Source organism: Diadema setosum, chromosome 1, assembly GCF_964275005.1.
Source record: "Diadema setosum chromosome 1, eeDiaSeto1, whole genome shotgun sequence".
In the NCBI taxonomy this organism is placed as follows: domain Eukaryota; kingdom Metazoa; phylum Echinodermata; class Echinoidea; order Diadematoida; family Diadematidae; genus Diadema; species Diadema setosum.
The window spans coordinates 43795883-43823112 of NC_092685.1; the positions used below are offsets into that span (position 1 = coordinate 43795883).

A 27230-nucleotide genomic window follows, 5' to 3' on the forward strand; every position below is an offset into this window, starting at 1 on the left:
CCTAATTATTTCCATACTCTGTGGTGATTTTAGATCTCCGTGCGTGATGTTATGCACCGTGATTCAGTGAACTGGTCACATGCAGTTTGTTTGTTTGTGTGTTTGTTTGTTTTTTCAAGTGCCAGAAGGAGTGCGACCAACATGCAAAAGAGTATGTGGGACAAAGCAGGTTTTGCTAGGGTTAGGGTTAGAGTTGATATCAGTATAATTTTATGTTCAGGAAATGTATTCAAGTATCTATAAAATTTTGTAATAGTCGTATTGTTTTGCACTAGTTTGTCAGAATCATGATAGGCTCGTCCATACAAAGCATGTGATATTGCAGACATACATTAACACTTCCCCATTTTATGTGAATGTGTTTTAAGTGCATATCAAATGACAGGTATGAAAGAGTCAATCAGCGCTAACAGTGTTGGGTTTTTTTCTGTCCTTTTTCTTTCATCTCCCCCTCTTTCTATGAATCCACCATGGCGGCTCTCACCTGCTGATGTGACCTATGACCCCCTGCAGGCGTTGCTAGGTGAGTATACACTGATTTGCCTTTTCTATTCACGCCCCACAAATGAGCTCTCCTTCTGAATCTGTGGTGAGTGATGATGGTGATTTTGACATTGCCATGGCAACATATTGTCTCAAGCTGGGAGAGCTTTGAGCAGTCGTGAGCGTTGAGGCAGATTAAATAGCAATGATACGTCGTCAGTGGACTGCTAATTACATTCCTCAAAGGATGCGAATGTAGCATTATCAATTTGTCTGTCCACACAGCCAAATATCATAAATGCTCTGGAAAGTGGTGGCTGGGGTAAACTGATGTACATTTTTTCTCTCCCGTTACCACTTGCAGCCATCATACAGCAGATGTCAATAACTTATATAATGCTGAATGAGCAATGTAATGTTTGACTGTACATATATCATGTACAGTACTTCATGGATGTGGCCTTAGTCCACAAGAGAACGTACAATGTATGTCTAGATACATTTTGCCTTTCTCTACAGTCTTATCATTCATTGCTCTGTCGCTCAACTCATCCTTACGACCTTTTAGCGCTGCCGGTTTCTCTTGACTTAGCTACAAAATAGGCATACTGTTATCTTGCTATACCTTTAAAAGTGGGTTACATGTTTTGATGGGTCATTAAACCATCGCAGGTATTATGGTATCTGTTTTGCGACGGTGCTCATCAAGCAACGAAAGCTTCAGTTTCTATCTACAACGCCGTATCTTACAATCGTACCTTACCAAAGTCGCTTCAAATTATCACATAACGTTTAGGAAGGAGCAATACCTCAAGAGGCAGACCTTCCTCGTGGTACAGCCAGCATAAAGAGAATAGAAACCACAGTGTGACATGCGACATCTATGCTAGTCACTACTGCACATAAGTGCCCACAGTAAACGAATCCATTTATTAGAGCGCGAGGACAGTGTACCGACATTGATAACAAGTACGAGAACACTTGAGAGCCAATCATTGAGATTAATATGTCATTGTGAAACATTTGAGGAGATGTTTTTATGGTTTGATGTTTTGATAGTGCATTGTGAAAGTACACTGCTCCTGGGAATAATCTTCATGCAGCACAATTAATCCTCTCCTATGGTTAATCTTTTCCTATGGTTGTTGCTGTGATGTGGCTCAGTGGGTAAGACCACAGACTATCAATCATGGGGTCCCGGGTTTGAGTCCCTTTAGCAGCAGCGGCCTTTGCTTCAGGCTAAAGCACTTAATCCTCTCTCATTGCCCTAGTCCATTGGAGTGGACTTAAAGCTACCAGTCACAGTGGTTGTTTGCTATTATAGAACATCTATTACTTCCTCTAATAGCAGCCACGTAAAACAAAGCATAACTAAAAAATTGCATTGTTCATTGAGACATTATCACTTTCTAGATTGGACTACCAGTTTTAGTAATAGCAGAAGTAGTAGAAGTAGTGGTGGTGGTAGTGGTAGTAATAAGTAGCAAGAAGTGATTGTTATTTCGACCCCTCTACAGCCAAATCCAATGACTTTTTCTTGTTTTGTTTTGTTTTTTATTTTTCTTTTAACTGCAGAGATGTGTTTTGGCACCAAATTCAAGGCCATTGGACACAAAGTTGCCAACGAGCGCAGCGTCATCATCATGAACCATCGGACGCGGATCGACTGGCTCTTCTACATGGCCGTCCTGGTGGCCTACACCCAGACTACCAACCTCAAGATCATCCTCAAGACCCAGCTCAAGAAAGCCCCATGCCTTGGTACATCACAAGATTTGCTTACTCTTTGTTTTACCACATGGTAGCAGACTCCAGAATCCCAGCAATTTGATTGTTCGTAGAGTGGATTGAAGCCATGCAATGATTTTTTTTTTTTAATTCAGCCCTCTCTCTCTCTCAAAAAAAGCAATTATATGACTCACTTCATGAATGGGGTAAATTTGCCATTTATAGACTAAGAATTCACTACTTTCATTTGTTAGAGCATGTACAGCTGTTTACCTCTTCTTGTGCAATACGCAGTAATATACAGACAAATACATTTCATATTATAGCACCTGCACAGTGTAAAAGATTATGATTATTGCAATCTATTGTGATGGTACTTCGCGATCAAACAAGGCGATGTGTATAATGCACCTGCGGGAGTTCTTGCAGATGTGCAACACAATGTGGACAGGCAACTTGCGTCTGGGTCTTTTGCTCAGGGTCATGTGACATGTGAAGCATAAACCAGCAAATTTTCATTCAGTGCCAGGTGATTTCATGTTTGATGGAAGACAGAGGTTATTCAAATGGTTTGTGTGCCCCATTGTTGAAAATATTTGAGGCAGAACCTAACTTAAGCAGGCGCTCCGCCTCACAATCTATTGTGATACAGAAGAAACTCAAAGCAAGCAAACCAATGGAAGAAGAATTTTGGCATTTCTCAAACTTTCTTCAAACAGTGATATTAGTTGCAATCAATGAACATTTAACCCTTTGGCTGCTTTGAGTACTGCTCAGCACAGAAAATGACCTAGCATTGTACACACTGTCCAAAGTCCTTGGCAAGAAAATGGTTAGATGAGATTTAAAGTGATGGTGTATGCCTCACAGGTCTTCCATGACTTCAATATTTTTTTCCAACTCTATCAAAACGTTCACTATTCTGTTCATTTGATTTTACACAAATTATTGAAAGTAACTTGAACATGAAGTGGAGTTTTCCCCTCTTAATTAACCCTGTGTGTGCTTTTTGTGCCCATTGGCTCATTGGGATCTAGAAAGGCTAATCAGGATGTAGAAAGGCTCATCAGGATCAAGAAAGGCTCATCGGAATCTAGAAAGCCCCCATAGCTTTGTACACACTGTCCAAAGTCCATGGCCCAGAGAGGGTTAAACATCATTTTCACATGCAGCTTACTGTACATGACCATTGCTTCAAGGAAGTGAGAGCTCTCTATGTCAGCCCTCGGGAGGGGCTGCGGTTCTCTTCCTCCTCTCCCCTTTTCTCCCTCCTCCCATCCCTCCCCCTTCCCCTTCCCCCTCCTTTCATGCTCCTGATAACAACCTCTCTGTTTTCCCCCCTCCACTCCAGGCTGGGCCATGCAGGCAGCGTGCTTCATCTTCCTGGCTCGCCAGTGGGTCAAAGATCGCGTCTGGCTCACCTCGGTCCTCAAGTACTTCTCCGAGATGCGCTACAGTTTTCAGCTGCTCCTTTTCCCAGAAGGTTTGTATCATATGGAAATTTAACAGAAACAAAAAAAAAAAAAAAAACCAACACAACAACTGCAACGAAATCCCATGAAGGGAAAAGAAAATGACAGACATGTCCACAAATTCCTGGAATCCTCTATGCCTTTCCCTGTGCAACTGCATTGAAAAGAAAAAAAAAAATATCATTTGATACAAATATAGAGATGGCTGAGTAATTCTCGTCAGTAATGAAGAATTGGATGAAGAATGGACTCATTATATTGTTGGTCTTATTGACAGTGTTTAATTTTCTCTCTCCATTGTGGATGACAGCTAACGAAAAGAATTCTTCAGAATGTCTGTCAGTTGAGTGTGTGTGCCCCAAAAGAACCTAAATGTATCTGTGCGTATGGGTGGACAGAGTATAGCGAGTTTGTAATGTAGAATATTTGAAAAACAAAAAAGCATGTCAGTAATATGGCAGTTATCGTTGCAGCACATGTGATGTGATATCTGTAAACAGATATGAAATTAAAACCAGGATTTGCTATTTATTTACTGTTCTTTCCGGAACTCATGTAGGCAGAAGCAATATCGATTCAATGATGGTGCAAGATTCCAAATGTTCAAGCATCATGACATTAAACGGCCAATTCAAGAGGAAGTGTTGCAAATCATGAATTGTAACATAGGACCATAGAGGCGCAGCTGTGAAAGAATTATGTTGCTAGTTGGGAAAATAGTTGTCGGATATTTCAAGGAAGAGAAGCCATTGAGAAACCATACATTATGCTGGGGCTCGCTCTCTGATTTTTTTTTTCTCTCTCTCTCAGGAAACTAGGGAGAGTGAATGAATATTAAAGAGAGATAGTGAATGATAGAGAGATAGACAGATAGACAGACAGATAGACAGATAGAGAAAGAGGAAGAGATTTGGTAAAGAGATTTGTTGCATCTCCATTGTTTAAGTGTATATGTTAACCATGTGGTTTTCATGTATTAATTGAGCCAGAGTAGTGTGATGTATGGTATTTATGCTGTGCAAGTCATTCCTTGTTTCATGAGATTGATTGCTGTATGAGATCAATTTCTGTATAAAGTTTATATTGGAAGAGAAATAATTCATTCACTGTAAACACAATGCATGCCTTGGGGGGAGTTTGTGATTGATGGCAAAATGTGCATGCCTCGGTCACTCGGAATGTCTGCAAGTGATATTTGCTTGCTTGAGGTGGATGAAGAAATTATAAGTAGTGAGCTGTTCTGATCATTGAGCTCAATAAGAAATATATGGATATCTCGTTGGGTAATTGCTTTTAAGTTGTGCCGCCATCTTACCACGCACATTGCCATGCACTTGTGTACGGAGCTCACAACATCACATTTGTTGGTGACGATCTCTGCTGGTAAATGCATGCGTGTCCGCATAGAGTGCATGTGGTAACATGGAGGCCTGGCGGCTTCAAACATTTGTACAGCATGAATCAGCCAATGAGATATCCAGATATTTTACTGTAGAGATCAGTGGTTCTTACAGGGATTTACTCCTTACTGCTGCAGTAGCTTGAGTACACTGAGAAGGTTGGCAAAGATGTTTGCGCACGTTATCTCCCAGCGTCAACACGGCGGTGTCTGAATTTGCCAAACTTGACAGATAGATAGGCACTTGAGCTATATCCGTCCATTGTCTCATTTAAGTTGTGCTCATCTTCAGTATCGTGGTGCCACCTTCTTGAATGTGCACAGAGTTCCTTGGCTCCATCGTTAAGATATTATGCTCTGTTGCCTGTACCAAATGACGACTGTGATTCACTGTAAAGACCCTGAAAACATATACCTGCACTGCACGCTCTGTCTATCCGCAGCCATTGGCAATGCTGTGATACCGGTAGTTATATGAATTAAAGAAAACTAAATATAAAAACTTGTATGGATGTGCTTATCTCCATATGTATACATAGATAGAGAGAAAGGTAGATAGATAGATAGACAGATGGATAGATAGATAGATAGGTAGGTAGATAATTGCAGTGATAATACTTGTTTTTTTCTATTTTTTCTTGAAACATGTTATTACGATTTAAACAGTAATTCAGAAAGAGATCATTGTAATCCATGAACTGTTACAATGATTACTTATATTACATGTCTTATATGGACTGGTAAGGCATAGTGCTATGCTATTGTGTATGTGTGTGTGTGTGTGTGTGTGTGAGACATCAACTTTGATATCATCGCTGGTGTGTATTGTGTGTAATGTGCGCTGATGTTATGATGCTGTTGCTTTGCTGAGCTCATTGGTGCAGCCAAATTTTCTTCCAAAAAGCACTAAGAATTATTTTCATCTGTTTTGGAGTAACCCAGGGTAAAGTGCTGGAACATGAATAGATAATTCAGCAAAATGGCAGATTTCTATTTGGTACCCCAAAACGCATCATATTTTGTAATTAATAGGCAAACGTCCTTGCCTTGGAAATATCAGGGGCTTTGGTTCATTTATATTGTTAAACGGATGGTATAAGTTTGGTTGAGATGGGGATTCAGATTATAACTTTTTGCGAGATAATTAGAAACCACTTATGAAATATTAAAGAGCATACAATTCTATCAAGAATGAAATGATTATTTGATGAAAATCAGTTTGAAATGGCTGAGATTATCCACATACAAAGTGAAATAAAGTGGTCGTGATAAAAGGTGGGACCCACATTTTGTCAGGAAACTCTTCGTTGTAGGATATCTCAGCCATTCAAAACTGATTTTCGTCTAATAATCTTTTAATTCCTCTTAGAATTGTATGCTCGTTAATGTTCCGTATAAGTGGTTTCCATTATCTCACAATAAGTTAAAACCTGAATCCCCATCTCAACAAAAACTATACCATCCCTTTAATGTATAGTTTTGTTGCATGCACAATGTATGTGCTTGAGAGTGCTCGACGCTGCCTATTGTTTCGAGCGGAGTGCTAGAAAAGCAAAATGTCAAGCCCTGTGAGATGGTTGTGGAGCGAAACCTGGAGAAACGTTAAGAATGGGTTCATGTCCATGAAAAGAAATGCCAAACAAAGACTTGTTAGTAGTCTAGGGACTCTCAGTCAATTGCTAATGGAAGCCAGGTGTTTAAGTATTAATCCGAATAGAAAATGACAGTGCCTAAGAGGTACAATATATTAGATTTGCTGCCTAACTCATTAATATTGTAAAAAGGGATACAAACCATAAAGGAAAAGGAAGTCAATCTCATGTACATACATTCTAGCTATTTTTATTTTCTTCTTCTTCCTTGTCCATGTGCTGCAAACCCATATTTTATTGTTGCTTTTGTGCAAACACCTGTTTACTACGGTAATATTACGATGTAGAGTCTTGAGTTGTCATAAGAAGGAAATGACGAAAGGGAATTGGAAATGTGAGAATATGTTACTTTGAATGCAAGTTGAGCCTTCGGATAATTTTGGGGGCAGGCAATTGGAAGTTCATATACATTAAAACTTATACGTGGAGTGACCAACCCTTCAAGGGAGTCTGTGTAAAGAGTGGCCTGGATAGACATGTCATTATTACCTCTGCCAAAGGAGAAGGTTATGTTTTCATCGGCGGTGGTTTGTTTGTGTGTTTGTTGGTTGGTTTGTTTGTCTCGTGCAGAATAACTCAAGAAGTTGCGTGAACGGATTTGGATGAAACTTTACAGGAAATGTTGAGAACAACGCAAAGAACAGATAATTAGATGTAGGTAGTGATCCGGGAATTTATAGATTTTACTAAGGATTTTCAATATTTTGGCAGGTAGGGTCAATGAACGTGGGAGTTCAAGCTGCGCATTTAAAAAAAAAAAAAAAAGAAGTGCTCTAGTTTCTGCTAGGGCAAGGTGTGCAAAAAAAGATTGTCGTGTGCAAGGTAATGAATACAAATTTACATTCCTGTGTCAAGCCTTTTGTTTCTGACTTGATATTGCTTCTCTGTTCCTTAAGTACATGCCTGCCAACAATTCTGTCAGAGTATAGTAGGAGGAATTCCTTCTTCTTCTTCTTTCTGCAGGAAAAAAGAAGCTGTATTCAACTTAGTGTTCCTGTTTTGTGAAAACATGTGTTGATGGTCATGTAAGAAAAGATCAGTGTTGCTAATTTTTGGAGTTTTCCTGCCATTGGTTCCTGTTGTTTAGCTGTAGGGTTAGCAAGTGTGCAGATACATACATCTAGGATGATAGTGGGTAGGTTGACCTGAATTGAGCATTTGATGAGGAAGTATTTCGCACCAGTCTTAAAAAAGGGCAGTTCTTCTCGCCTGGCTTCCCGTTGGTAGGCAATTAACCCATGGAGGTGAGAAAGTGGCCGGGGTCTGACGCGACAACGGGTGAGCAGTGACTCGTGGCGAGTGGAGCAGAAAATTGCTCGGCGAAAGAAGGGGAGAGTCTCGGCAGAGGCAAAGATTGAAGAGCGAATGTAATTAGGAGAGGGGTAGTGGGATGCAAATTTAGTAGGTATTGAATACGAGGATAGACTGGTATGGGAGATTTGTGAAGTGAAATAAATCAAGCCTCCCCCCCCCCCCCCCCCCCCCCCGATCCATGCTCTCAGCTGGGAAGCATAAAGATATGACCGCTGTTCCTTTTCTTTCAGCCGATGGTGTGCACTTTATGCCGTGTATTTCATGGGCATTATATTTCAGGAATTCAGACCTGTGGGACCAAGGTGCCAGTGGTTGAATTCACATCATAAATCAGACTGAATGGTTGGCGAAATGACAGTCCTCCCCTTGCATTCAGCAAATTGTCGGCTATCTTTAATATCTTAGCGTTTTTAGCTGTCAGCTACCAGGTATATAAAATGAAAAAGATGAAAGAAGATGGTGTATCAAACAACACCGCTATGATTTATTATCTTAATTTGCAATAGAAGTACCCTGGGTAGTTATTTTGGGTGCTGGTATCTTACTGTGATATTTGACATGAACAAGGTAAATATTGTATATAATAGCAGCAAAATTTGCTGGACCACATGCAGTATGTAGCTTCAGCCCAGTTGCGTGTGGGAATGCATGTATGTGGGGCGTTCTGTTACAAGGCAATGGTATCACTGTAAACTACTGGCTATGCAAGATGCACTCTCCACCTTGTGTGAGAGGGGGTGCGCATGCTCGTACAGTATGTGACATCAACCCGAGCTTCCATGTGCACTGAGAGACATTCCTTGCTGTGATACGTGATGATTGTGTACTGCTAAGTGCAATAGCGATGTGTCATGCATACATTAGGTCAAAGGTCGTGCTTTATTTGTGCACCATCCAGGGCCCTTTGTGAAAGATGTAATGTGATGTAGATTGACATCATGCCAGGTAAATGCCCTGTATGGTCCTTGTGTCACACTTGACGAGAGAATTCCATTCGTTTCTCTTTCGATGCCCGGGAGGTGCTAAAAGGGACCAAAAAAAAAATTAAGATGTAAAGGACAACTTAGATTAGATGGTAGGCTTTGAGGACCAGTTTGGGAGATAAGATTACTGAAGGCTCTATACTCTTTTCTGTAGCCTTTTTTATTTCTTCAATCAACACTAAGCATTTTGATATCTGTGGTAGGCGAGAATAATTGAATGAATTATCTTTTTCTTTTTTTTTGAAACAAACATATTAGAGATAAGATTGAGTCATTCTAGTTGTGTGCTTTTTAAATTAGTGAAGACGCATGTAGTCCTTGTAGTTTATAGGAATTTCAAACAGCCTTCATCTGTGAGATGAAAACAGCTGAAGCAAAATGAAATTTGGATTTTGTTCAGCGGCTGGTTACATCTCGGAATGGACATACCGGTATTCTTGGTGTGATTTTTAGATCGTATTCCACCTCACACGCCTTTGCCTCTGAGAGCAAAGCGTGAAGCAATTTTACTTGAGCTGGGTCTTTTTTTTTTTGGGGGGGGGGTTGGGTTTCTGACACTTTGCAGGAGGCTTGCCATCTCACCGTGCCCTCTTTGATTAGTGCATTTCCCATGGGAGGAGCAGAGGATATTAACCCACTGGTCTTTAGAGCCTGCCATGGTCTGATGATTGGGTGAATGAATGGTGCTTAGTCTAGCTGTCATCCAGCCGTTTTAAAGCTACAGTAGTAGGAGGCAGGGTCCTCTATTTTGCAATGACATCAAGATGATTTTTCTTATTGTTGCTGTTATCTGTTTTTGTTTTTGTGTTTTCAGTGCCTTAGATCTATCAAGGTATAATGTTAGACCTGTGTATAGTTTTGGTTGGTAGTGATGTATACTTCAAGAGCAACTGTGTCCAATGAATATGAAATGTGAATTTGTGTTTATCAGACAATTGTGGCTCTGTCGCTTAGTCACTATGTGAAATTAGTTACTTTTTTTTCAGATTGCTCATTGAATTTTAATGGTATCCACTAGTGATATGGGAATAAGATATGTAAGAAGGCTATTACTGTACGAGCTGATATTTTCGCGAATTGCTACTTGGAGGACATTTTCGCGTGTTGTTAATTTCACGGTTGCGAGGGTCTAACTGATTTTAGTTATTCGCACGTTGTTATTTTCATGTGTTGTTATTTTCGCGGTTCAAAGGCAATTCACGAAATTCGCGAAAATGAAACCACCGCGAAATTTCAGCTCGTACAGTAGAACATTCCTGAACTATACCGAATTACAAAAACCTTGAGTTATCACTAGATTTGAATGACTTCTCAAAGTTGTTCACTAAAACGAACCCCCCTCATATAATCAGCACCCCACCCAATGTGCTTATCATTATCATAATATTTTTTTTTTTTTTTGCAGGGGGGGGGGGTGTCAAGGTTTGATATGCAATGCAAAAACTTTGCTTTTTCAGATTAAAACATGTCACAAATTGGGTTAGTGTTAGGGTGTTGGTATAGAACTGGCAAGCATTTGGAGTTACCTATGGGGAAAGCCTGAAGTTCCTCGATCGTGTGTGCTACGTGATTAAAGCAGGTCCCAGGCCTGCCTGCTCATCTGTCAAAGGTGGACTTTAGACGTCATCCTATTCCCATCACGCGTCGCATGCGAGGAGTGGTTGACTTATCATTTAAACATTAAAGCGCTATCAGGTGCTTACCGGTAGCCCGGGGTTAAATTAAAATGTCGAGTGGGTTCACTGACCTTCACGCTTTGTTCATTTTTATGACAGTCTTATCTGGACTTGTAGCAAGTTAGCACAGAGCTATGAGCAATTTCTTTCAATGGGACTAATCATTGGACATACACGTACACACTGAAGTCCATAGAACTGTGTGATTGCAATGTTCTCATCGCATGGAAACGTGATTAGTCAGTTGTGTTATCAATAGTAGATTAAAGACACGCATGTGCGTAGGACAAGCCGTGCACTTTAAATAAGCAAAGTTAGTTCACTTGATATTTTTGTGTTTGATGGCACCTGAGTGCGTGATCTTTCAGGCGAAGCTTTCGGGTGCTTTCTGGTGGCGTTGCTATAGCAGCCTCCACCCTGAAGTTGTGAGATCTCAAAATGGTCTTCATTTGTCACTGTCAGGGATAAACCAGCAGGGATAAACCAACACGTTACACGTCTGCATGAGGTGTGCGTTGTGTTCGCCTTCTCGACTCTGCATGTCACCCTGTGCAAGTGCCATTCCACAGGTGCCTTCCCACAAGCATTGATGTTGGCGTCAAAGCATGGTCCATGGGCAAAGAAGGATTTTGCAAAATTAATATTTGACACCTTACTCCAATAACATTGAATGAAGCCATCAGTTCACCATCTTTTGGAAGGACACTAGCATCATTCTTCACGTCAACAACCTATTTTGAATGCGTTCTTCTTTAGTAAAAATGATAATAATGATGATGATGATGATGATGATGATGATAATAATAATAATAATAATAGTAATGATGATAATGATGATAATGATGATGATGATGATGATGATAATAATAATAATAATAATAATAATAATAATAATAATAATGATAATAATGATAATAATAATAATAATAATAATAATAATAATAATAATAACAATAATAATAATGATAATAATGATAATAATGATAATAATAATAATGATAATGATAATGATAATGATAATGATAATAATTATGATAATAATAATAATAATAATAATAATGATAATGATAATGATAATAATGATAATAATAATTATGATAATAATAATAATAATAATAATAATGATAATGATAATGATAATGATAATGATAATAATAATTATGATAATAATAATAATAATAATAATGATAATGATAATGATAATAATGATAATAATAATTATGATAATAATAATAATAATAATAATAATAATAATAGTGATAATAATATACATATCCCATCTTATGCCTGTTCTCCTTGGTAATATTCATTATCATTTGGAATGCTTTTTTCCTCTTTGAAGTAACTTATGTCTTTTATCCTTTTATCCTACCAATTCCACTGCTATTTTGTTTGATGTCTGGGTAATTTGCTCTCGTTATGTTTTGCTAGGTATGCTTTAATAGGAATAGATGAAAATATGGACATGAAAACATTTGACACTAGACCCAAGCACCATAGTAAGTTACACATTCAGCCTTGTTTGTTTTTGTGTGTGTGTGTGTGTGTGTGTGTGATACAAGTCCCAACACATCTTCTCTTACAAGGGCTACCGTGCATCATATTACAAACCAGTAAAAGATACCCTTCTGTGAATGCGGAAGCGATAAAAGATAAACTTTGAGTGATTTATATGTAAAGACTATACCTTGGTCCCAACCATACTTGGTGGGGAAGGAAAAACAACAATACCAGAAGACTAATGCCAGCATAATTAAGTTAATGTTCAAATATAGCTCTGGTTTTCTCTTTCAGCTGACCTTGAATGCTGTAATCTATCCGTGTATCGTCAAATGCGAAGGCACTTTAACTGATGCTGCTGTCTGTGACACTGATTTTCTGTGGATTTACCCTTGTAAGTTCTTATCACAGAAGGTGATGAACTGGGTGCCACTGCCTTTATTAAAGTTTGTATGTTATATTCATCTGGTCATTCATATACTTTTCATGTTGCAGCTCTAACTGTTGGATTGTTACCATATATTTGCAAGTTATATGCAGAGTACTTCATTGTGGAGAGTATGTACATTGTAGCAGATGGCAAAGCTGTTGTAATTATAGGAATGTTGGTTCAGTTTATCAAACTACTGTACGAGCTGAAATTTTCGCGTACAGATATTTTCGCGAATTGCTTCTTGGAGGACATTTTCGCGTGTTGTTAATTTCGCGGTTGCGAGGGTCTAACTGAACTTAGTTTGTCGCGCGTTGTTATTTTCGTGTGTTGTTATTTTCGCGGTTCAAAGGCGATTCGCGAAATTCGCGAAAATAAAACCACCGCGAAAATTTCAGCTCGTGCAGTAATGAAAGTAAGGGGAAAGTCGTCGTAAGAACACGGGGTGTGAACTTTACAGTCTTAAGACATGCCTCTCTGGAATAACTTTTGTATTTCTCCAGCATAGACAGATATCGCTGAGTTTCAATATGTGCTGGAGCTTAGTAATGGCTATGTGCAGCCAACTTAACTGATTTTCTCCAAATTTGATATGGAAGTGTTTGTTCTTTTTTTTTAGGGGGAAGGGTCGTTGGTGATAGATAGGTTCATGTCAAATTGTAATTAAAGGCATTATTTACAATTGGCAGATAATACAAAAACAAAGCTTTAATGATTCAATGTAGTTCTAAAATGTGAGTTAGGGATAGAAAAAAAAAACAGTGTAAAAAAAAGTTAACCAGCTGTATTGTTAAATATATTAAAAATGTGAACAGAAGTTATGATAAAACTATCTCTAGACTAAACCATCTACAGTTATGGTTTAGTGAGAAAAATGGTAATATCTCTTTATATTTTAGGCTTTATTGCAAAATTTTTATATGGCAGGATGTTTTGTGATACAACTGACCTACACATATGCCTCATATGTGATAACTCAAACATTTTTTAAATCACTGCTCCCAGTGGTAAACAGTACCTTTAAGCAGGAAGCAAGTAAATATACGGTATTCTGATACCCTATAGAACTCCTTGTTCCTGTTCATACGACTGAAGACATTATGTAGCATGTGCAAATGAGGTTTAGATACCAAAGTCCCACCTGGATGATTCTGGCTCATTGTGCCATGCGCATGGCATGGGTAGTGCTATCAATCCCATTAACTCATATTTGTGTTGGGGCTGTTCTAAGCATGCTTTATCTTCAGCGGTTGCTCTGGGATGCATAGGATGCAGGTTTCCATAGCAACCAATCTCATGCCTCAAATGCCTGCATGCTGTGGTGGTCAATCAGCAGTGAAGTATATGAGAAGGTGCCGCAACTTCAGAAATATTTCATGACGGTCTGCAGTGTTACTTACAGAGATTGGTTTGACATGCCTCTAACAATTTTTGCCATCACTGTGACTTGGTACTGGTATGTTGTGTAGGAGAATCATAAGTGTGATTCACTCCAAATTTTTGAGCCTCTAATGCTCATATTAAAGGGATGTTATAGTATCGGTGGAGATGAGGATTGGGCTTTTAACTTTTTGCAAGATACTAAGAAACCACTCATGAAATAGTACACAGCATACCATTCTAAGATGAATTCAAAGTTTATTTGATAGAAATCGGTTTTGGAATGGCCGAGACATCCAAAAACAAAGTACTAATAAAACAAAGTTATTGTAATAAAATGTGGGTCCCAACTTTCATTAGGATTGCTTTGTTTTGGATATGTTAGCCATTTCAAACCTAATTTTCATCAATAATTAACATTAAATTGCCCTTGGAATTACATGCTCTTTCATATTTCTTTTCTCATTATCTCACACACACACACAAAAAAAAAAAAATATTAAAAACCTGAAGTTTGGTCTCAACCAAAGCTATACGATACCTGTAAGCATTCAAGGAAAAGGAAGAGATGACATGAGAGAAGAGTCAAGATATACATGTACTTTCACTTTAATTCAGATGACTGCATAGCATGGTCCTATGTTATGCCATCTAATGATGATGTAATGTGGAAATTGAGAAGATCTTTCTAGTTGTATGAGATAGGTAGAATGATGGACAAATAGATGGATAGATCAAGAGATAGAGATAGGTAGATTGGTAGATAGAAGGTTACAGGTAGATTGGTAGACAAATAGCAAGATATATGGGTCAATGTAGGTAGATAGATAGACAAGTAGATAGGTAGGTAGGTAGATAGATATATAGATAGATGGATAGATAGATAGATAGATAGATAGATAGATAGACTAGGAAACAGAGGGTAGAGAGAATATGTGATGTTGAAATGTCATTGCACACTTCCTTTGTGGTGGAAACCCTCATTCTCTGCTTTTCATAAAGGAGTCTATAACCGTAGCAGTCAATAATAATGAAATAATAATAATAATAAATAAATAAAATGAAGAGTGACTTGTGAAAATGAAATCATATTTGACATTTTTTGACTTTTCCTGCTTGGAATCACAACAGTGCCCAAGAGCTGCTACCAGTGACACACACACACACACACACACTTACAACATATGAGAGCTGGGCGGTTTAAAGAATCGGTGGACTACAACCAATGTGTGAGTGATCTGGACAGGCAGAAATTCACTTGGAGTGCTGGGAAGGAAATGGACAGAGTGTGCCAAATTCCGGTCGTTAGTGTTATGCCCAAACCACTCAACCTTACAAGAGCTTTAGTCGGAAGGAGATAGACTGGTGTCAGTGCAAGTGGAAAATGATTGAATAATGTGAAGTGTGATTCTCCCTTTGGGTGACATTTAGCTGTAGAATGTTGTGCACATCATACCCTGTGTTGTTGTTGTTGTTGTTGTTGTTGTTGTTATTATTATGTGTGTTTTTTTTAAGGACACTAGAGATGTATAGGTACAACTTTTTCTTTGCTATGAAAGATGATTCGCAATCACCAGGTCAAGTAATACCAGTGAATTAAAGCAAAAACAACCATGAATAAATGGGAAAACGATTTTTATCAGTGACCTCCTGAATCACAAGTATCTCAACCATGCTCTGTTTCATGTACTGTAAGTCAGACTTGGAAATACAGCAACAAACCGCACAAATGAAGGGTGTTGCACAGGAACGTGTACTGTATATGCGAAATATTTTGTGAGGTTTTTATTTTCGCGAGTCAGGTGCTATTCGCGAAATTAAAGACACGCGATAATAATGACTCTGATCCCAATGTGAATGTGACACATACATTTCTCCGTTCAGTACAGTACTCCACGATCGCGAAATTAACCACTCGCAAAATCGTTTGAAAGTCCCGATTCGCAAAAATTTAGACTCGCTAAATGTATTGCATTTACAGTAAATGATAAAAATGAAAGAGAGTGTTTATCTGAGTGCATCTTCATTCTAGAAGTACAACCTATTTTGCCTGTAAAAGAATAAAAAAAAAACAACAACAACCTGAGATTACCAGAGCTTTTTCAGTTCCCATTGTCCAACTGGGATCAGAGTTGGACCAAATTCTTATGACTTCGTCTTACCCACTGTAGAGGAAGGCCTTGGGCGGTATGCACCTGCTGAATATCAATATAGTATTATAGGGGATTAAGTCTCTTTGCATATTTTCAGCCCATTGACTCATTGCACAGTGGATCAGTCCACATGAGCAGCCTTTGCCTCCTGAATAACATGCTAAGTAACATGGAGCTAGAGATGTCGGCAACAATATTCCCTTCCCAGCCAAGGCTTTCCATTGTCTCCTTTTGTGCCAGCTCCTTTGTTATTTGTTATACCACATACAGTGTAGCTCAGAGAGAGAAATTGGGGGGGGGGGGAGGGGGTGAGAGGGAGAGGCGAGATATGGGGGTTGGGGGGGGGGGGGGTGTGAGAGGAAGAAGGGACAAATGGGGGGGGGGGAGGATACCTGTCTCTTTCTCTCATCCTCAGGCACAGTATTCTTCCTCCTCCTTTCTTACTATCCTACATCTTCACCTATCAAGTGCCAAAAGACACATTATTGTGGATTGGTGCTGTATCTGTTTTATGAAATATTTACAATGCTGTGGAAGTGTTTATAAAGCAAAAAAACTATTTTATTCAAGCCCAATCCAATACATTGTATCTACATTTAACAAAACAACAAATAGGGGGTAGAAGTTTCATCAAGATAAGCCATAAAATGAGAAAATTATGGGATTTCAAAATGTCATATTTTACCTAAAAACAGTAATATCAGATGCAACCAGATATGCACATAACATTGAATAATCATTGCCTCACTGTGCTTTACACACAAATCTCCTCCAAAATATGAATTTGTTGATATGAACTCAAAAAGAGAAACTTCTCAATCTCATCATGTTATTGCAGTTTTGCGATAGAGTAGCAATGATACTTGTGTTTGTTTTTTTTTTTTTTTTTTTTTGTAAAGGAAGTGGGGATGTTGTCAGCTGCTAAAATGTTGATCAAAAACATTATTATTCACAATATTTTGTATACGTAAGTGTGGCAGTTTTCAAATTGATGAATTGTTTGGTAAAGACATGGCCTCATTTCATTTGCTTTTGATTTGTGATTAAGAACATTAGTATTTTTGAAAAAAAAAAAACTTTTATTTGAGATTTCCATTGCATTCTTATTCATATCCCAGTTTGAAGATACAACTCTTATGCTTCAAATTCTTTGATTCTGCTCTTTCCATTATTATATGATTTGAAGGTGGATTTCCGTGGCATTTTTATTCATATCCCATTTTGATGATTTGATTTTTATGATTTAACTGTTTAATTTCACTCCTTCTGTTACATAATTTGAAGTTGGATTTCCATTTCATTTTTTTTTCATATCCTATTTTGATGACTCTACTTCTGTGATTCAAATTTTCAATTTTACTCTTTTCATTATGATATAATTTGAAGATGGAGTTGGAGTTACAGACACAGCAGCAATTCCTACACAAGAGGGCCTCTCCATCCAAGTCAAAAGCTGCTCTAGTTAGTTCAGAAGCCACTCTTCTTTCAACCTCTTACATCGCATCGGCTGTACAAGTCATCCTGCAAGTCTATCGAAAAAAAAAAAAAACAAAAAAACAAGCAAACAAACGAAAAAACTAAAAAAAAATGTGAATCATGGCCCCCCCCCCCCCCCCCCCTCTCATTTCAGGTCTAACCACTAAATTTTTGACCACCTGGGCAATTTCTATGAGCATGTATTTTTGTCATTTTTCATAAACATTGAGCAGCTTGCTCATTTGTTATTACTTCTGTCAAGCTAGGAGGTTATGTTTTCATTGGTGTTGGTTCGTCTATTTGCAAAATAACTCGAAAAGTTGCTAACATGTTTGAATGAAACTTGCAGGAAAAGTTGATAATGACACAAGGAACAGATGATTAACTTTTGATTGTGATCCGGGAATTTGTATGGAATTTTGAAGGATTTTTAAAATCTTTTTGCAGATAGAGTCAATGAACTTAGGAGTTCAAGTTGGGCGCATTTGAGGTTTACGTACGCGCTCTGCTCGGGCGAGGCGCTGTGGCTGTGTAGCTGGAAGCTGATGACATAAACAAAAGGCTTCTATATTGGGAAATTGGTAGATTTTCAGCATGCGTGTATGGTTGGAAATGAGCTGCTTGGCAGAGGTCTTCGCTCTACGAGTGCTTTTCTAGTTTGAAATGGAGATGGTTATCACATTGGAGCAGTGTAGGGAAGTGGGTCAATAGATGTGTCTTCATTAGCCCAAAGTTCAAACTAGCAGGATATTTTGCGGTCTGGGAAAATAGCCCGATACTGCAAATGTGCGTCTTCATCAGCTTGAACAGCCTGCTTGGGGAAATTAGCCCGATGTTTGAAGCATGCGTACTTTGCATCATTACTCTGCTTAGCTCGCGGTTCGAAAGTGGATTTCCCCACGCAAAATCTCCTATACTATACAAAATCTCCTATATCCAAAGGGATATCAATAACACTACTCTTTCTTCTGTCCAGTGAGACATCTTATGAAATTTATGATTTGCAGAGTTTAAACGCATCGTAAATACACACAATCTGCAAGAATCTTCAGCTCAGGTAGAGTGGACCAGAAGAAGAAATACAACAAGAATGAAACAGCCAGCATGCATGGTATGGAGTTCTAAGAAGATGTCAACGACAGTAGGCCTAGTACGCACATGTGATCCTTGAATACACCATGCGTGTATGTACAAAGTCACTAGCTTGTTTATGCGCTTTCCAATAATTCCCCACAGCCAGCTGGCTAACCAGAAGCGTGGAGGGATCAAGAAAATTTCGGGCTGATGGAGACGCACCCAAAATAGCGCACTAGTTCGCGAATTAACGCGCTAATTCACGAATTAGCCCACGATTTCTTAGGATATTTTCCCGACCAAATAGCACGCTATTTGCGTCTTCACCACACAAATAGCGCGTTATTTGCGTCTTTACCACACAAATAGCGCACTATTTTGACATCAGGCTAGTTTCATAAACGCGAAATAGCGCGCTATTTTGAAACTTCGGGCTGATGAAGACACGCCCAGTGTGTGGAACCAGAAGATCCAGAGTTCCTATTAGTGCAAGCATCCTCGGACAAAATGTACCATTAGCCATTTTGTCCCTTCTTGACCCAGTGTAAAAATAGGCACCAGGCATTGTTTGGACAATGATAATGGACGGACCCTCTGAAAGGACAGTGATAACACTGAAAAGGGTGCTGTGGACGAATATGGCCGTATCATTATATACTGAATTTTACTTTGCCCCCCCCCCCTTCCATAACATTAGAATGGCCCAACTTAAAATCTTTGTTTGTCTGTTTTTAGCTGATTCGTCAATGTCACTTTCTGTCCCTTTGTATTTCAAATACATCGAAATATACTGTTTTTCCTCTTTTTGAAGATAAAAGAAGATGAGTGTGCAGTGTGCAGAGTGGTTGTGTGTTACTGCTGACTGATAAAGAAAATAGCGAAGAAAATAGAGAAAATGTTTATGTGTGACCACCCAAGCTCAAAGCCCACAAAAAGTAGGCCAAAATGAATTTGCACTTTTCTGCATAGTTTCCAAGAGTAAGTTCTAAGCTTTAAAATGATATGTATAACTTGTTTAGAATTGGACCATGCTAACTCATTCAAAAAGTGATAAAAATAAGAGAGAGTTAGAAGGTACAGTTTCATGGGAAAGGGAAAAAAGAGGATTTAAAGGCATGCTGTGCAAAAGTATCGATGAAAACATGTTCTTTTTTTCACAGTGAAAGCAGTGCCTGTCTAAAAGATTATATATATATATATGTGAATGATCCGGAAAAAAAATGCAAATAAACTTGATTTTGGTTTTGTTTTAACCCTCCAAATTTTGACTGTAGGTAGGGAATAGATTATTCTCCCAGGTAAGAGAAACTATAAAAATGTGTCAGTCAACCAAAATGACATATATGTTGATCCATTACAGAATATCGTAATCTGTGACTTTTTATGGGTTTTTGGTTGGGCGGTCACATTTTTATCTTTGTTTTGCCAATCATGCATGAGTTATGAGATGATACAAAGGAGTTGACTTTGTGTTCTCGTGCAAGAACACCCCCCCCCCCAAAAAAAAAGAAAGAAAAGAAGAAGAAGTTAGAAGCTATTAGTCATACCATTTTGCATTTGTTTGCTATTTGTTTGCTTTTGTTCAACTGGACTTATTATAACATACTGGATTAAAAAGACTTGCTCCAGTAGGTTATTATGCAACCAGATTCAGCCAGCAGTGCATATCAGTTTCAGAATTTTACTTCAAATGTTGGATTATGTAATGAAACCACTTACTATGTGCTAGTAATATTTCCAGGCTGCTTGAAGTTTGGGGATTGACAGCATGTCCTTTGAAGCATTTTATTTTAATAATTAATTATTCTTTCTTTTTTTTTGGGGGGGGGCACTCATAGAGCATATCACAGCCCTTTGAACAGGAATCAAGGACTCTCGTGTTTGCTGTTATTCTGGAGTGCAAACCAACTCAAGACATTTATCTGTCGACAGTCAGAGATTGCTGCCATCATTGGAAATGCATTGTCATAAGTTACTTCATTACATGACTGACTGACTGATTGATTGTTGGTTTTGAGTATGCCTTTACTTTACTTTTTTTTTGGGGGGGGAGGTTGAGGTTGGGTTTGAAGATTGTGTCATAGGTCCTGCCAAGTTTCAATCTGTTCTCAGTCAAAGCAAACATTAATGCTGGATATGGTTCACTCTTTACATGCAAATGCTAATGACCGACTTTAGTTGCTGTTCACTCATCTTGGCCTCTAGAGGGCATTGTGCAGATATTACAAACTGTCTGATGGTTATCTATCACAGAGATGCTTGAATACGTATACAATGTTTGCTATATTAGTTGTATGAGTAGTATTCTCAGTTTAAAGGATGTTCAGTGGACTATTTTTTTTTTTTTTGGTATATATAGTTTTCATTAAATATCTTGTAATTTTGTCTTCCAGGAGTCAACTTCTGCCGAGTTGGAAAGGAACGAAGTGATGCATACGCCCATAAAAACGACCTGCCCCAGTACAAATATGTCCTCCACCCTCACACCACTGGGTTCTCGTTTACAGTGGATTATCTTAGAGAAAGTGAGTACTATATTCCCTCCCTTTATTTCTATCTCCCTCACCCCCCCCCCCCCCTTTGTTGAGTGTGAAATGTATACCTGTACTTTCCACTCCATAAATTATTCTGCACTGATATTACATCCATACCATAATATCTATCTCTATCTATCTGTCCATCTATCTCTCTATCTACATGTATAGATCTTTCTGTCTATATTCCCATCTATCCATCCATCTTTCAATCTATCAATCTGTATATCTATTTATCTTTCTGACTCTATCCTTGTGTTTCGTTCTCATTTGTCTGACATTCATAAAGTGGCTCTGTCAATTTCAGCTCTGTCAATTTCAAACATATTTGTGACATTAGAGTACCGGTATGTTGTACACCAGGAGGATCAACATGTGTGTGTGTGAGTAGGTGGTGTGGTGCAGGTTATTACAAGAATGTTGGATAGTGTCAAATTTCATTACCATGGACATGTTTACAGAGCCTTTTTGCAGATAAATAGCTCATTTCCAGCTAAAATTATGTTTCCATAAGCTGACAAAGTTTGATGCGTCATACCTATTCCATGTAGATAGAAGGGGAGGTTCAGCTCAACTTCTGATTTCATCAAGGAACATGTAATGTAGCTTGTCTCAGCAGGTGTGAGAAAGTATAATATTGAATGTACATATCTGCACAGAACCTGTTTGTTGCCTTTTTTATGCCTCCACCACGAAGTGGTGCCGGAGGCATTATGTTTTCGGGTTGTCCGTCCGTCCTTCCGTCCATCCGTAATGAATTTTGTGGACAGCGTATCTTAAAAACCTTTCGAGGTATCCTAATGAAACTTGGCATGTATGTGTATTAGGAGGTGAAGTTATGCCTATGAACTTTTGGGTGCACATGCTCAAGGTCAAAGGTCAAAAGGTCAAGGTTAAATATGTAAAATTTCACTATTTCCACCATATCTATGCAATGCCGGAAGATATTTTCTTGAAACTTAGTCTATACATGTATTACCCAATTTAGATGCTCTGGTGAAAGATTGGGGTCATGAGGTCAAAGGTCAAAAGGTCAAGTAAAAATACTAAAACTTCACTTTTTTCTCCATACCTTGGAAATTGTTTAAGGTATCTTAATGGAACATAGCATGTACTGACTGGCAGTGATTACGTATATAGAGAATTTAGGGTTCATAGGGTCAAAGGTCAGGGGTCAAAGGTCAAAGGCAACACTTATAAAGTTTACTTTTTCCCTCATATTTATGCAATGCCAGCAGGATTAGTTTTTTAACACTTTGTGTATGCATGTATAACCTAATAGAGATTGTCTGGAAAGTTCCTTTTTTTTTCTTTTCTTTTTTGCCTCAAAGGTCAAAAGGTCAAAGATCAAGTGAAAGTGCTGAACTAGCTTTTTCCTCCATATTTCGGAAGTGGCTCAAGTTATCTTGAAACTTACTACATATTTATTGCATGTTCTGCCTGACAGTGATTAATGTATGAATCTTAGGGTCAAAGGCCAGATGAAATGGTATCAATTTACTATTCAATACAGAAATTGCACTTTTTCTCCCTACCTTGAAAATTACTCAATGCATAAACTCAGGAATGAGTCACAGTCAAGTTAAAGTCCTTAAATCCCCAAATACATGCTCTCCTATTCATCCAATTAAACCTAGGTCAAGTAAGGTGAATATTCAACACATTTGTGACAAACTTGTCATTTTAATATTTTGCCAATTTTGTGAAAATGTAATCACATATTGTCCACATGTACTATAGACCTATTAGGAGAATCATGCATTATGGCGGAGGCATACCAGTCGCCATAGCGACATTTCTAGTTTGGTATACTCTAACGACATGACCTAAAGACTTTGAATGGATCTTATTTATGCTTCTGAATTATTATTCTGTTGTCCACAGCTAAGATGATTGATGCGGTGTATGACGTCACAGTGGGCTACTGCGACGTGATTCCTGAGAAGGGCGAGCTGGACATCTTCAATGGCAACGTGCCCAAGGAGATGCAGTTCCTGATCCAGCGCTACCCGATCGACGCCCTGCCGCAGAACAAGGAGGACCTCAACAACTGGTGCGTGGAGAAGTGGAAGGAGAAGGAGCGCCGTCTGGAGACCTTCTACACCGGCAGCAAGACCTTCGAGGGGCAGGTGCCCGGCGAGCTGATCAACCTGTCCGAGCAGTCGCGCCTCTTCAGGGCCTTCGTCGTCACCTTCTGGATCGCGTCAATGCTGCTCTCCGTTTGGGCCATGTTGACGTCGACAACCGTCTTCTGGATGGCGGTGCTCGTCATGGCCGTCTACGTTGTCCTCGGCAAGTACTTTGAGGGGGTGGACCACCTGTCCATAGCCAGCTTCAATTTCACACAGGACCTGACGCACAAAGCGAGAACCACCTGAGGGGTCGCAGCCAGGGCCAGTGTTAACACTATTGTAAAAGCTGTTATTTTCGCGAGGGTCTAATTTTCACGAATTTGGCGAATCACTGTTGGGCCCGGTATTTGACAACATAGGAAGATATCCCCGCCTCATCTTGATTGCGTTAAATATGCATTATGAAAATATCAACGTGCTTGTATCTTGGCATTTGGTGCCTTTAGAGCTGGGGCAAAACCATGGCCATGGCTGGCTGGATATGGGCGTGCTGGTATGTCTAATATTCAACGTAACGTGCATCCCTCCTTATGGACTGGTCTCAGGTGGAAGAGTTATTCAGTCCTATATTAAGTACATGTGCAGTAAACTGGCAGTGAACGAACAGGCATTAGTGCACTTATGATAGCCTTGGTATTGAATCACGAAAACGGCATTACGTGACCTCCCCAAGTGCGAAAATATCTGTACGTGAAAACAACAGCTTTTACAGTATTTCTCCACCCCACACAACCCTGCAAAAGGCCGATTCATGTCTAGCTGGAGAATTTTTATCGTCCATCAAGTGATTTCGATCAAACTGCGATTCCACAAAAGTCTCGTCCGTCGTTCTTGAACATTTATACTGGTCATGAAGGAATACCTGTGTGATACCTCAACCTTTTGTATGACGAAGTGTAAATATCAGTTTCCAAATCCTCTTGTGGCATTTGTAAATTGAGGGCAAGCGTAAATATTGCCTTGTCCTTCTCTCCCTCTCTGTTTTGTAAATGGTCAGAAAAGGTCCAGCCAAAGATCAGAGTGCATTTTATGAGTAAATGAAATCACTCTTTTTGAGTGGTTTCTCTAAGTGAAATCACACTTTATGGCCCGAATTCACGAAGGTTGTACAAGTGAAACCATGGTTTAAACCATGGACAAAAAACATGGAGCGCCAAGTGTCGCACAGAATATTTCATTAAGAAATTGGTCATTTCGTCGACAAAATGACCGTTTCGTTGAGGAAATTATTTCGTGGACGAAATGTTCATATAGTTACAAAATGTTGTCATTTTGTTACAAAATAATCATTTCATTGATGCAATGACTGATTTCGGAACAAATTATTCCATGTGACACATGGCGCTCCATGGTTTTTGTCCATGGTTTAAACCATGGTTTCATTTGTACCACCTTCGTGAATTCGGGCCTATGAGTGGTTTCTCTAGGTGAGATCGCACTTTATGAGTCGTTCCTCCGAGAGATCGCACTTCCGCAAATTATATCGGTACTTCGGTGAGATTGAGAGAGAACACTTTTTTCCTCTTTTTTTTTTATTTTTTTTGTACATTGCACATTTCGACAGATGTGGGTGAATTGTCAATGAGCTATGCACATCCCTTTTTCACATTTTGGGGAGAAAAAGGTTATAAACAGGAACATATTCTATCATTTGTTGTACATATGATTGTGTATTTTTAGTATGATTATTCTTTTCCAAGTTGTGACAAGCAAAATTCTTGTGCGTGGCGATGGTTGTGATGCTGATGAAGATGAAGGCTGAATGAAGAGTAAATGAAGAACAGCTTCAAAATTATTGAAGGTGTTGTGATACTTGAATTAGCTGTGATTAGTTTTGTCTCTATCTTTTTTTTTTCTCCTTTATATGCAAAGCTGTTTCCACTTTCATGAGATGGCTGAATTAAAAGTGTGAATGATTGTGTGTTGACGGGATGTGAGAGGTCAGTAACATTTTTCATGATGACATTTTTAATCCAATGTCTGATCCGAGTAACTGAATGATGATCACTGTGATTGATGTATAGATTGATTCGTCTATAGCCAACTTCAGAGCAAATTCTGCCAATGGCTCACTTGTAGGTACTGCCACCAAAAAAAAAAGTGAATAAATGTCCATGTTTAAAAAAAAAAAAAAAAAAAAAAAAAAAAGTGATGATGTGATGTAATGTGAATATGATTCATTTATCTATTCTTTGTGTAATTTTATACAGGATGATTTTAGTTATATTGTTACAATATTTGCTTGTTTTGTTTTTGCACTCTATTTTTGCACCTATCAAGCTTTGTGTGTGCATGAGCCAGGAGTTACCTATGATATGATTTTGAGTTTAACTGGTAAATCTTGCCGTCGTCATGTGTTGGGGTTTTTTTTTGTGTGTGTGTGTGTGTGTGTGTGTGTGTGTGTGTGTGTTGCTATGCATTTCAGGTCTCAATTATGCGGCTGGCAAGGGCAGTATTAGACCAGATGAAATTTTGTTTTTGTGTTACTGGTTTGTTTGTTTGTCATTTGTAGTACATACATTTCTCTGTTTCTTAATGGGTTTTTGAAGGATGGAAACATAAATCCTGGTGCTGTTTTGTCATTTGAAATGGAAAGTGTCAACAGTATGGCCTGAATCCCACAAATTTTGGTTTGCAATGTGAAGAGGGAAGAAAAATGCAAATGAATCCTTAACCCGTTGAGGACAAGTCCCGAGTATACTTGAACAGGTGTCTATGGGAAATGCGTGTTGTAGCAAAATCAGTCCGTCCTCAACGGGTTAATTAAGAGCATGTTTATTTAAACAAAGGCATTGGTACATATATATTTGCAGCAGGCAACCATGCAGCCTCAGTACTTAAAATTTACCACCATTGGTCATTTCTCTCTTTTTTTATTTCTTCTGTGTATATATATCTGTCTTTTTTCTGTCTATACATATCTCTCTCTCTCTAGTATTCTCTCTGTTTATCTGTCTCCTTGTCCTCTTAGTTTAATACCATGTTTGTTTTTGAAGTCTCTCGTAAAGTGTCATGCGATACTGCCAGTGTGTCTTCATGTTTCCCCAATGGTTGAACCCCTGCCGACGCCAGTAAGAAATTTAAGTACTTCCTTTCGCTAATTTTGTCTCTCTACTTATTGTACTTACTTCTTGATGCTATGATTTTTACATGCAGACAGGATGCTGCACCAAAAACATACCTTCTGCTTGAATTTCCATGTGTGTGAGAAACCAAGGAGGTATGAAAGAACATACCTCCTTGGAGAAACACACGACTTAACATGGTTAATGGGAACTGCATGTGTAACAATGATATGCGAGATTATTATTATTATAATTATTCTTTCTTTCTTTTTTCTGGTGTAAGGTAGCTGTGCTCGGACTGTAAATGATGTGTTGATTTTGATTTAACAAATTTTATGAATCAACTAATTGTAATGGCAAGCCAGACATGTCATGACATGACCTCCTGTTAACTCAAGAGAAACATTATTCAAAATGGTGAAGTGCTAACTTTATTTCTTCAACAGGGTCAGCACTAAATCCTTGTCCCGTTGCCACTGTGGGTCCTGGTCGCGAAACTTAGCCACTTGTGAATTATTGTCATATCGGTTTTGATTCATGTAATGTTGTGCATGTGTAATGTAGGGCATCAAACAGTACTGTGTACATGTGTTTTACACAGAAAACAAGACTACCATGATCACTATGCAGTGTTGCAACTGGAGTAAAGAAAGCCCATTGGTAATATTACACTTCAAGCGAATTTACATCGGTCATTACACTTATAAAGTATGAAAGTAAAGTGCCACTTTAGTGTTCAAGTTTTGTTTTTTTCTTGTTTACTTTAAATTATCTTGAGA

General features: G+C 38.6%; 1 protein-coding gene across 2 annotated transcripts in view; it reads left to right on the plus strand.

Moving 5' to 3' along the window:
• The first annotated feature begins 518 nt into the window (after window positions 1-518).
• LOC140236311 (nuclear factor NF-kappa-B p100 subunit-like) overlaps window positions 519-27230 on the plus strand; it is a 110785-nt gene continuing 84073 nt past the window's right edge. For both annotated transcript variants that reach the window (XM_072316264.1, XM_072316269.1), the window contains exons 1-4: window positions 519-523; window positions 2059-2244; window positions 3563-3694; window positions 21114-21245. In XM_072316264.1, coding sequence (XP_072172365.1) covers window positions 2061-2244; window positions 3563-3694; window positions 21114-21245 — 448 coding nt within the window. In that variant the 5' untranslated portion in view covers window positions 519-523; window positions 2059-2060. The remainder of the gene's footprint in view (window positions 524-2058; window positions 2245-3562; window positions 3695-21113; window positions 21246-27230) is intronic.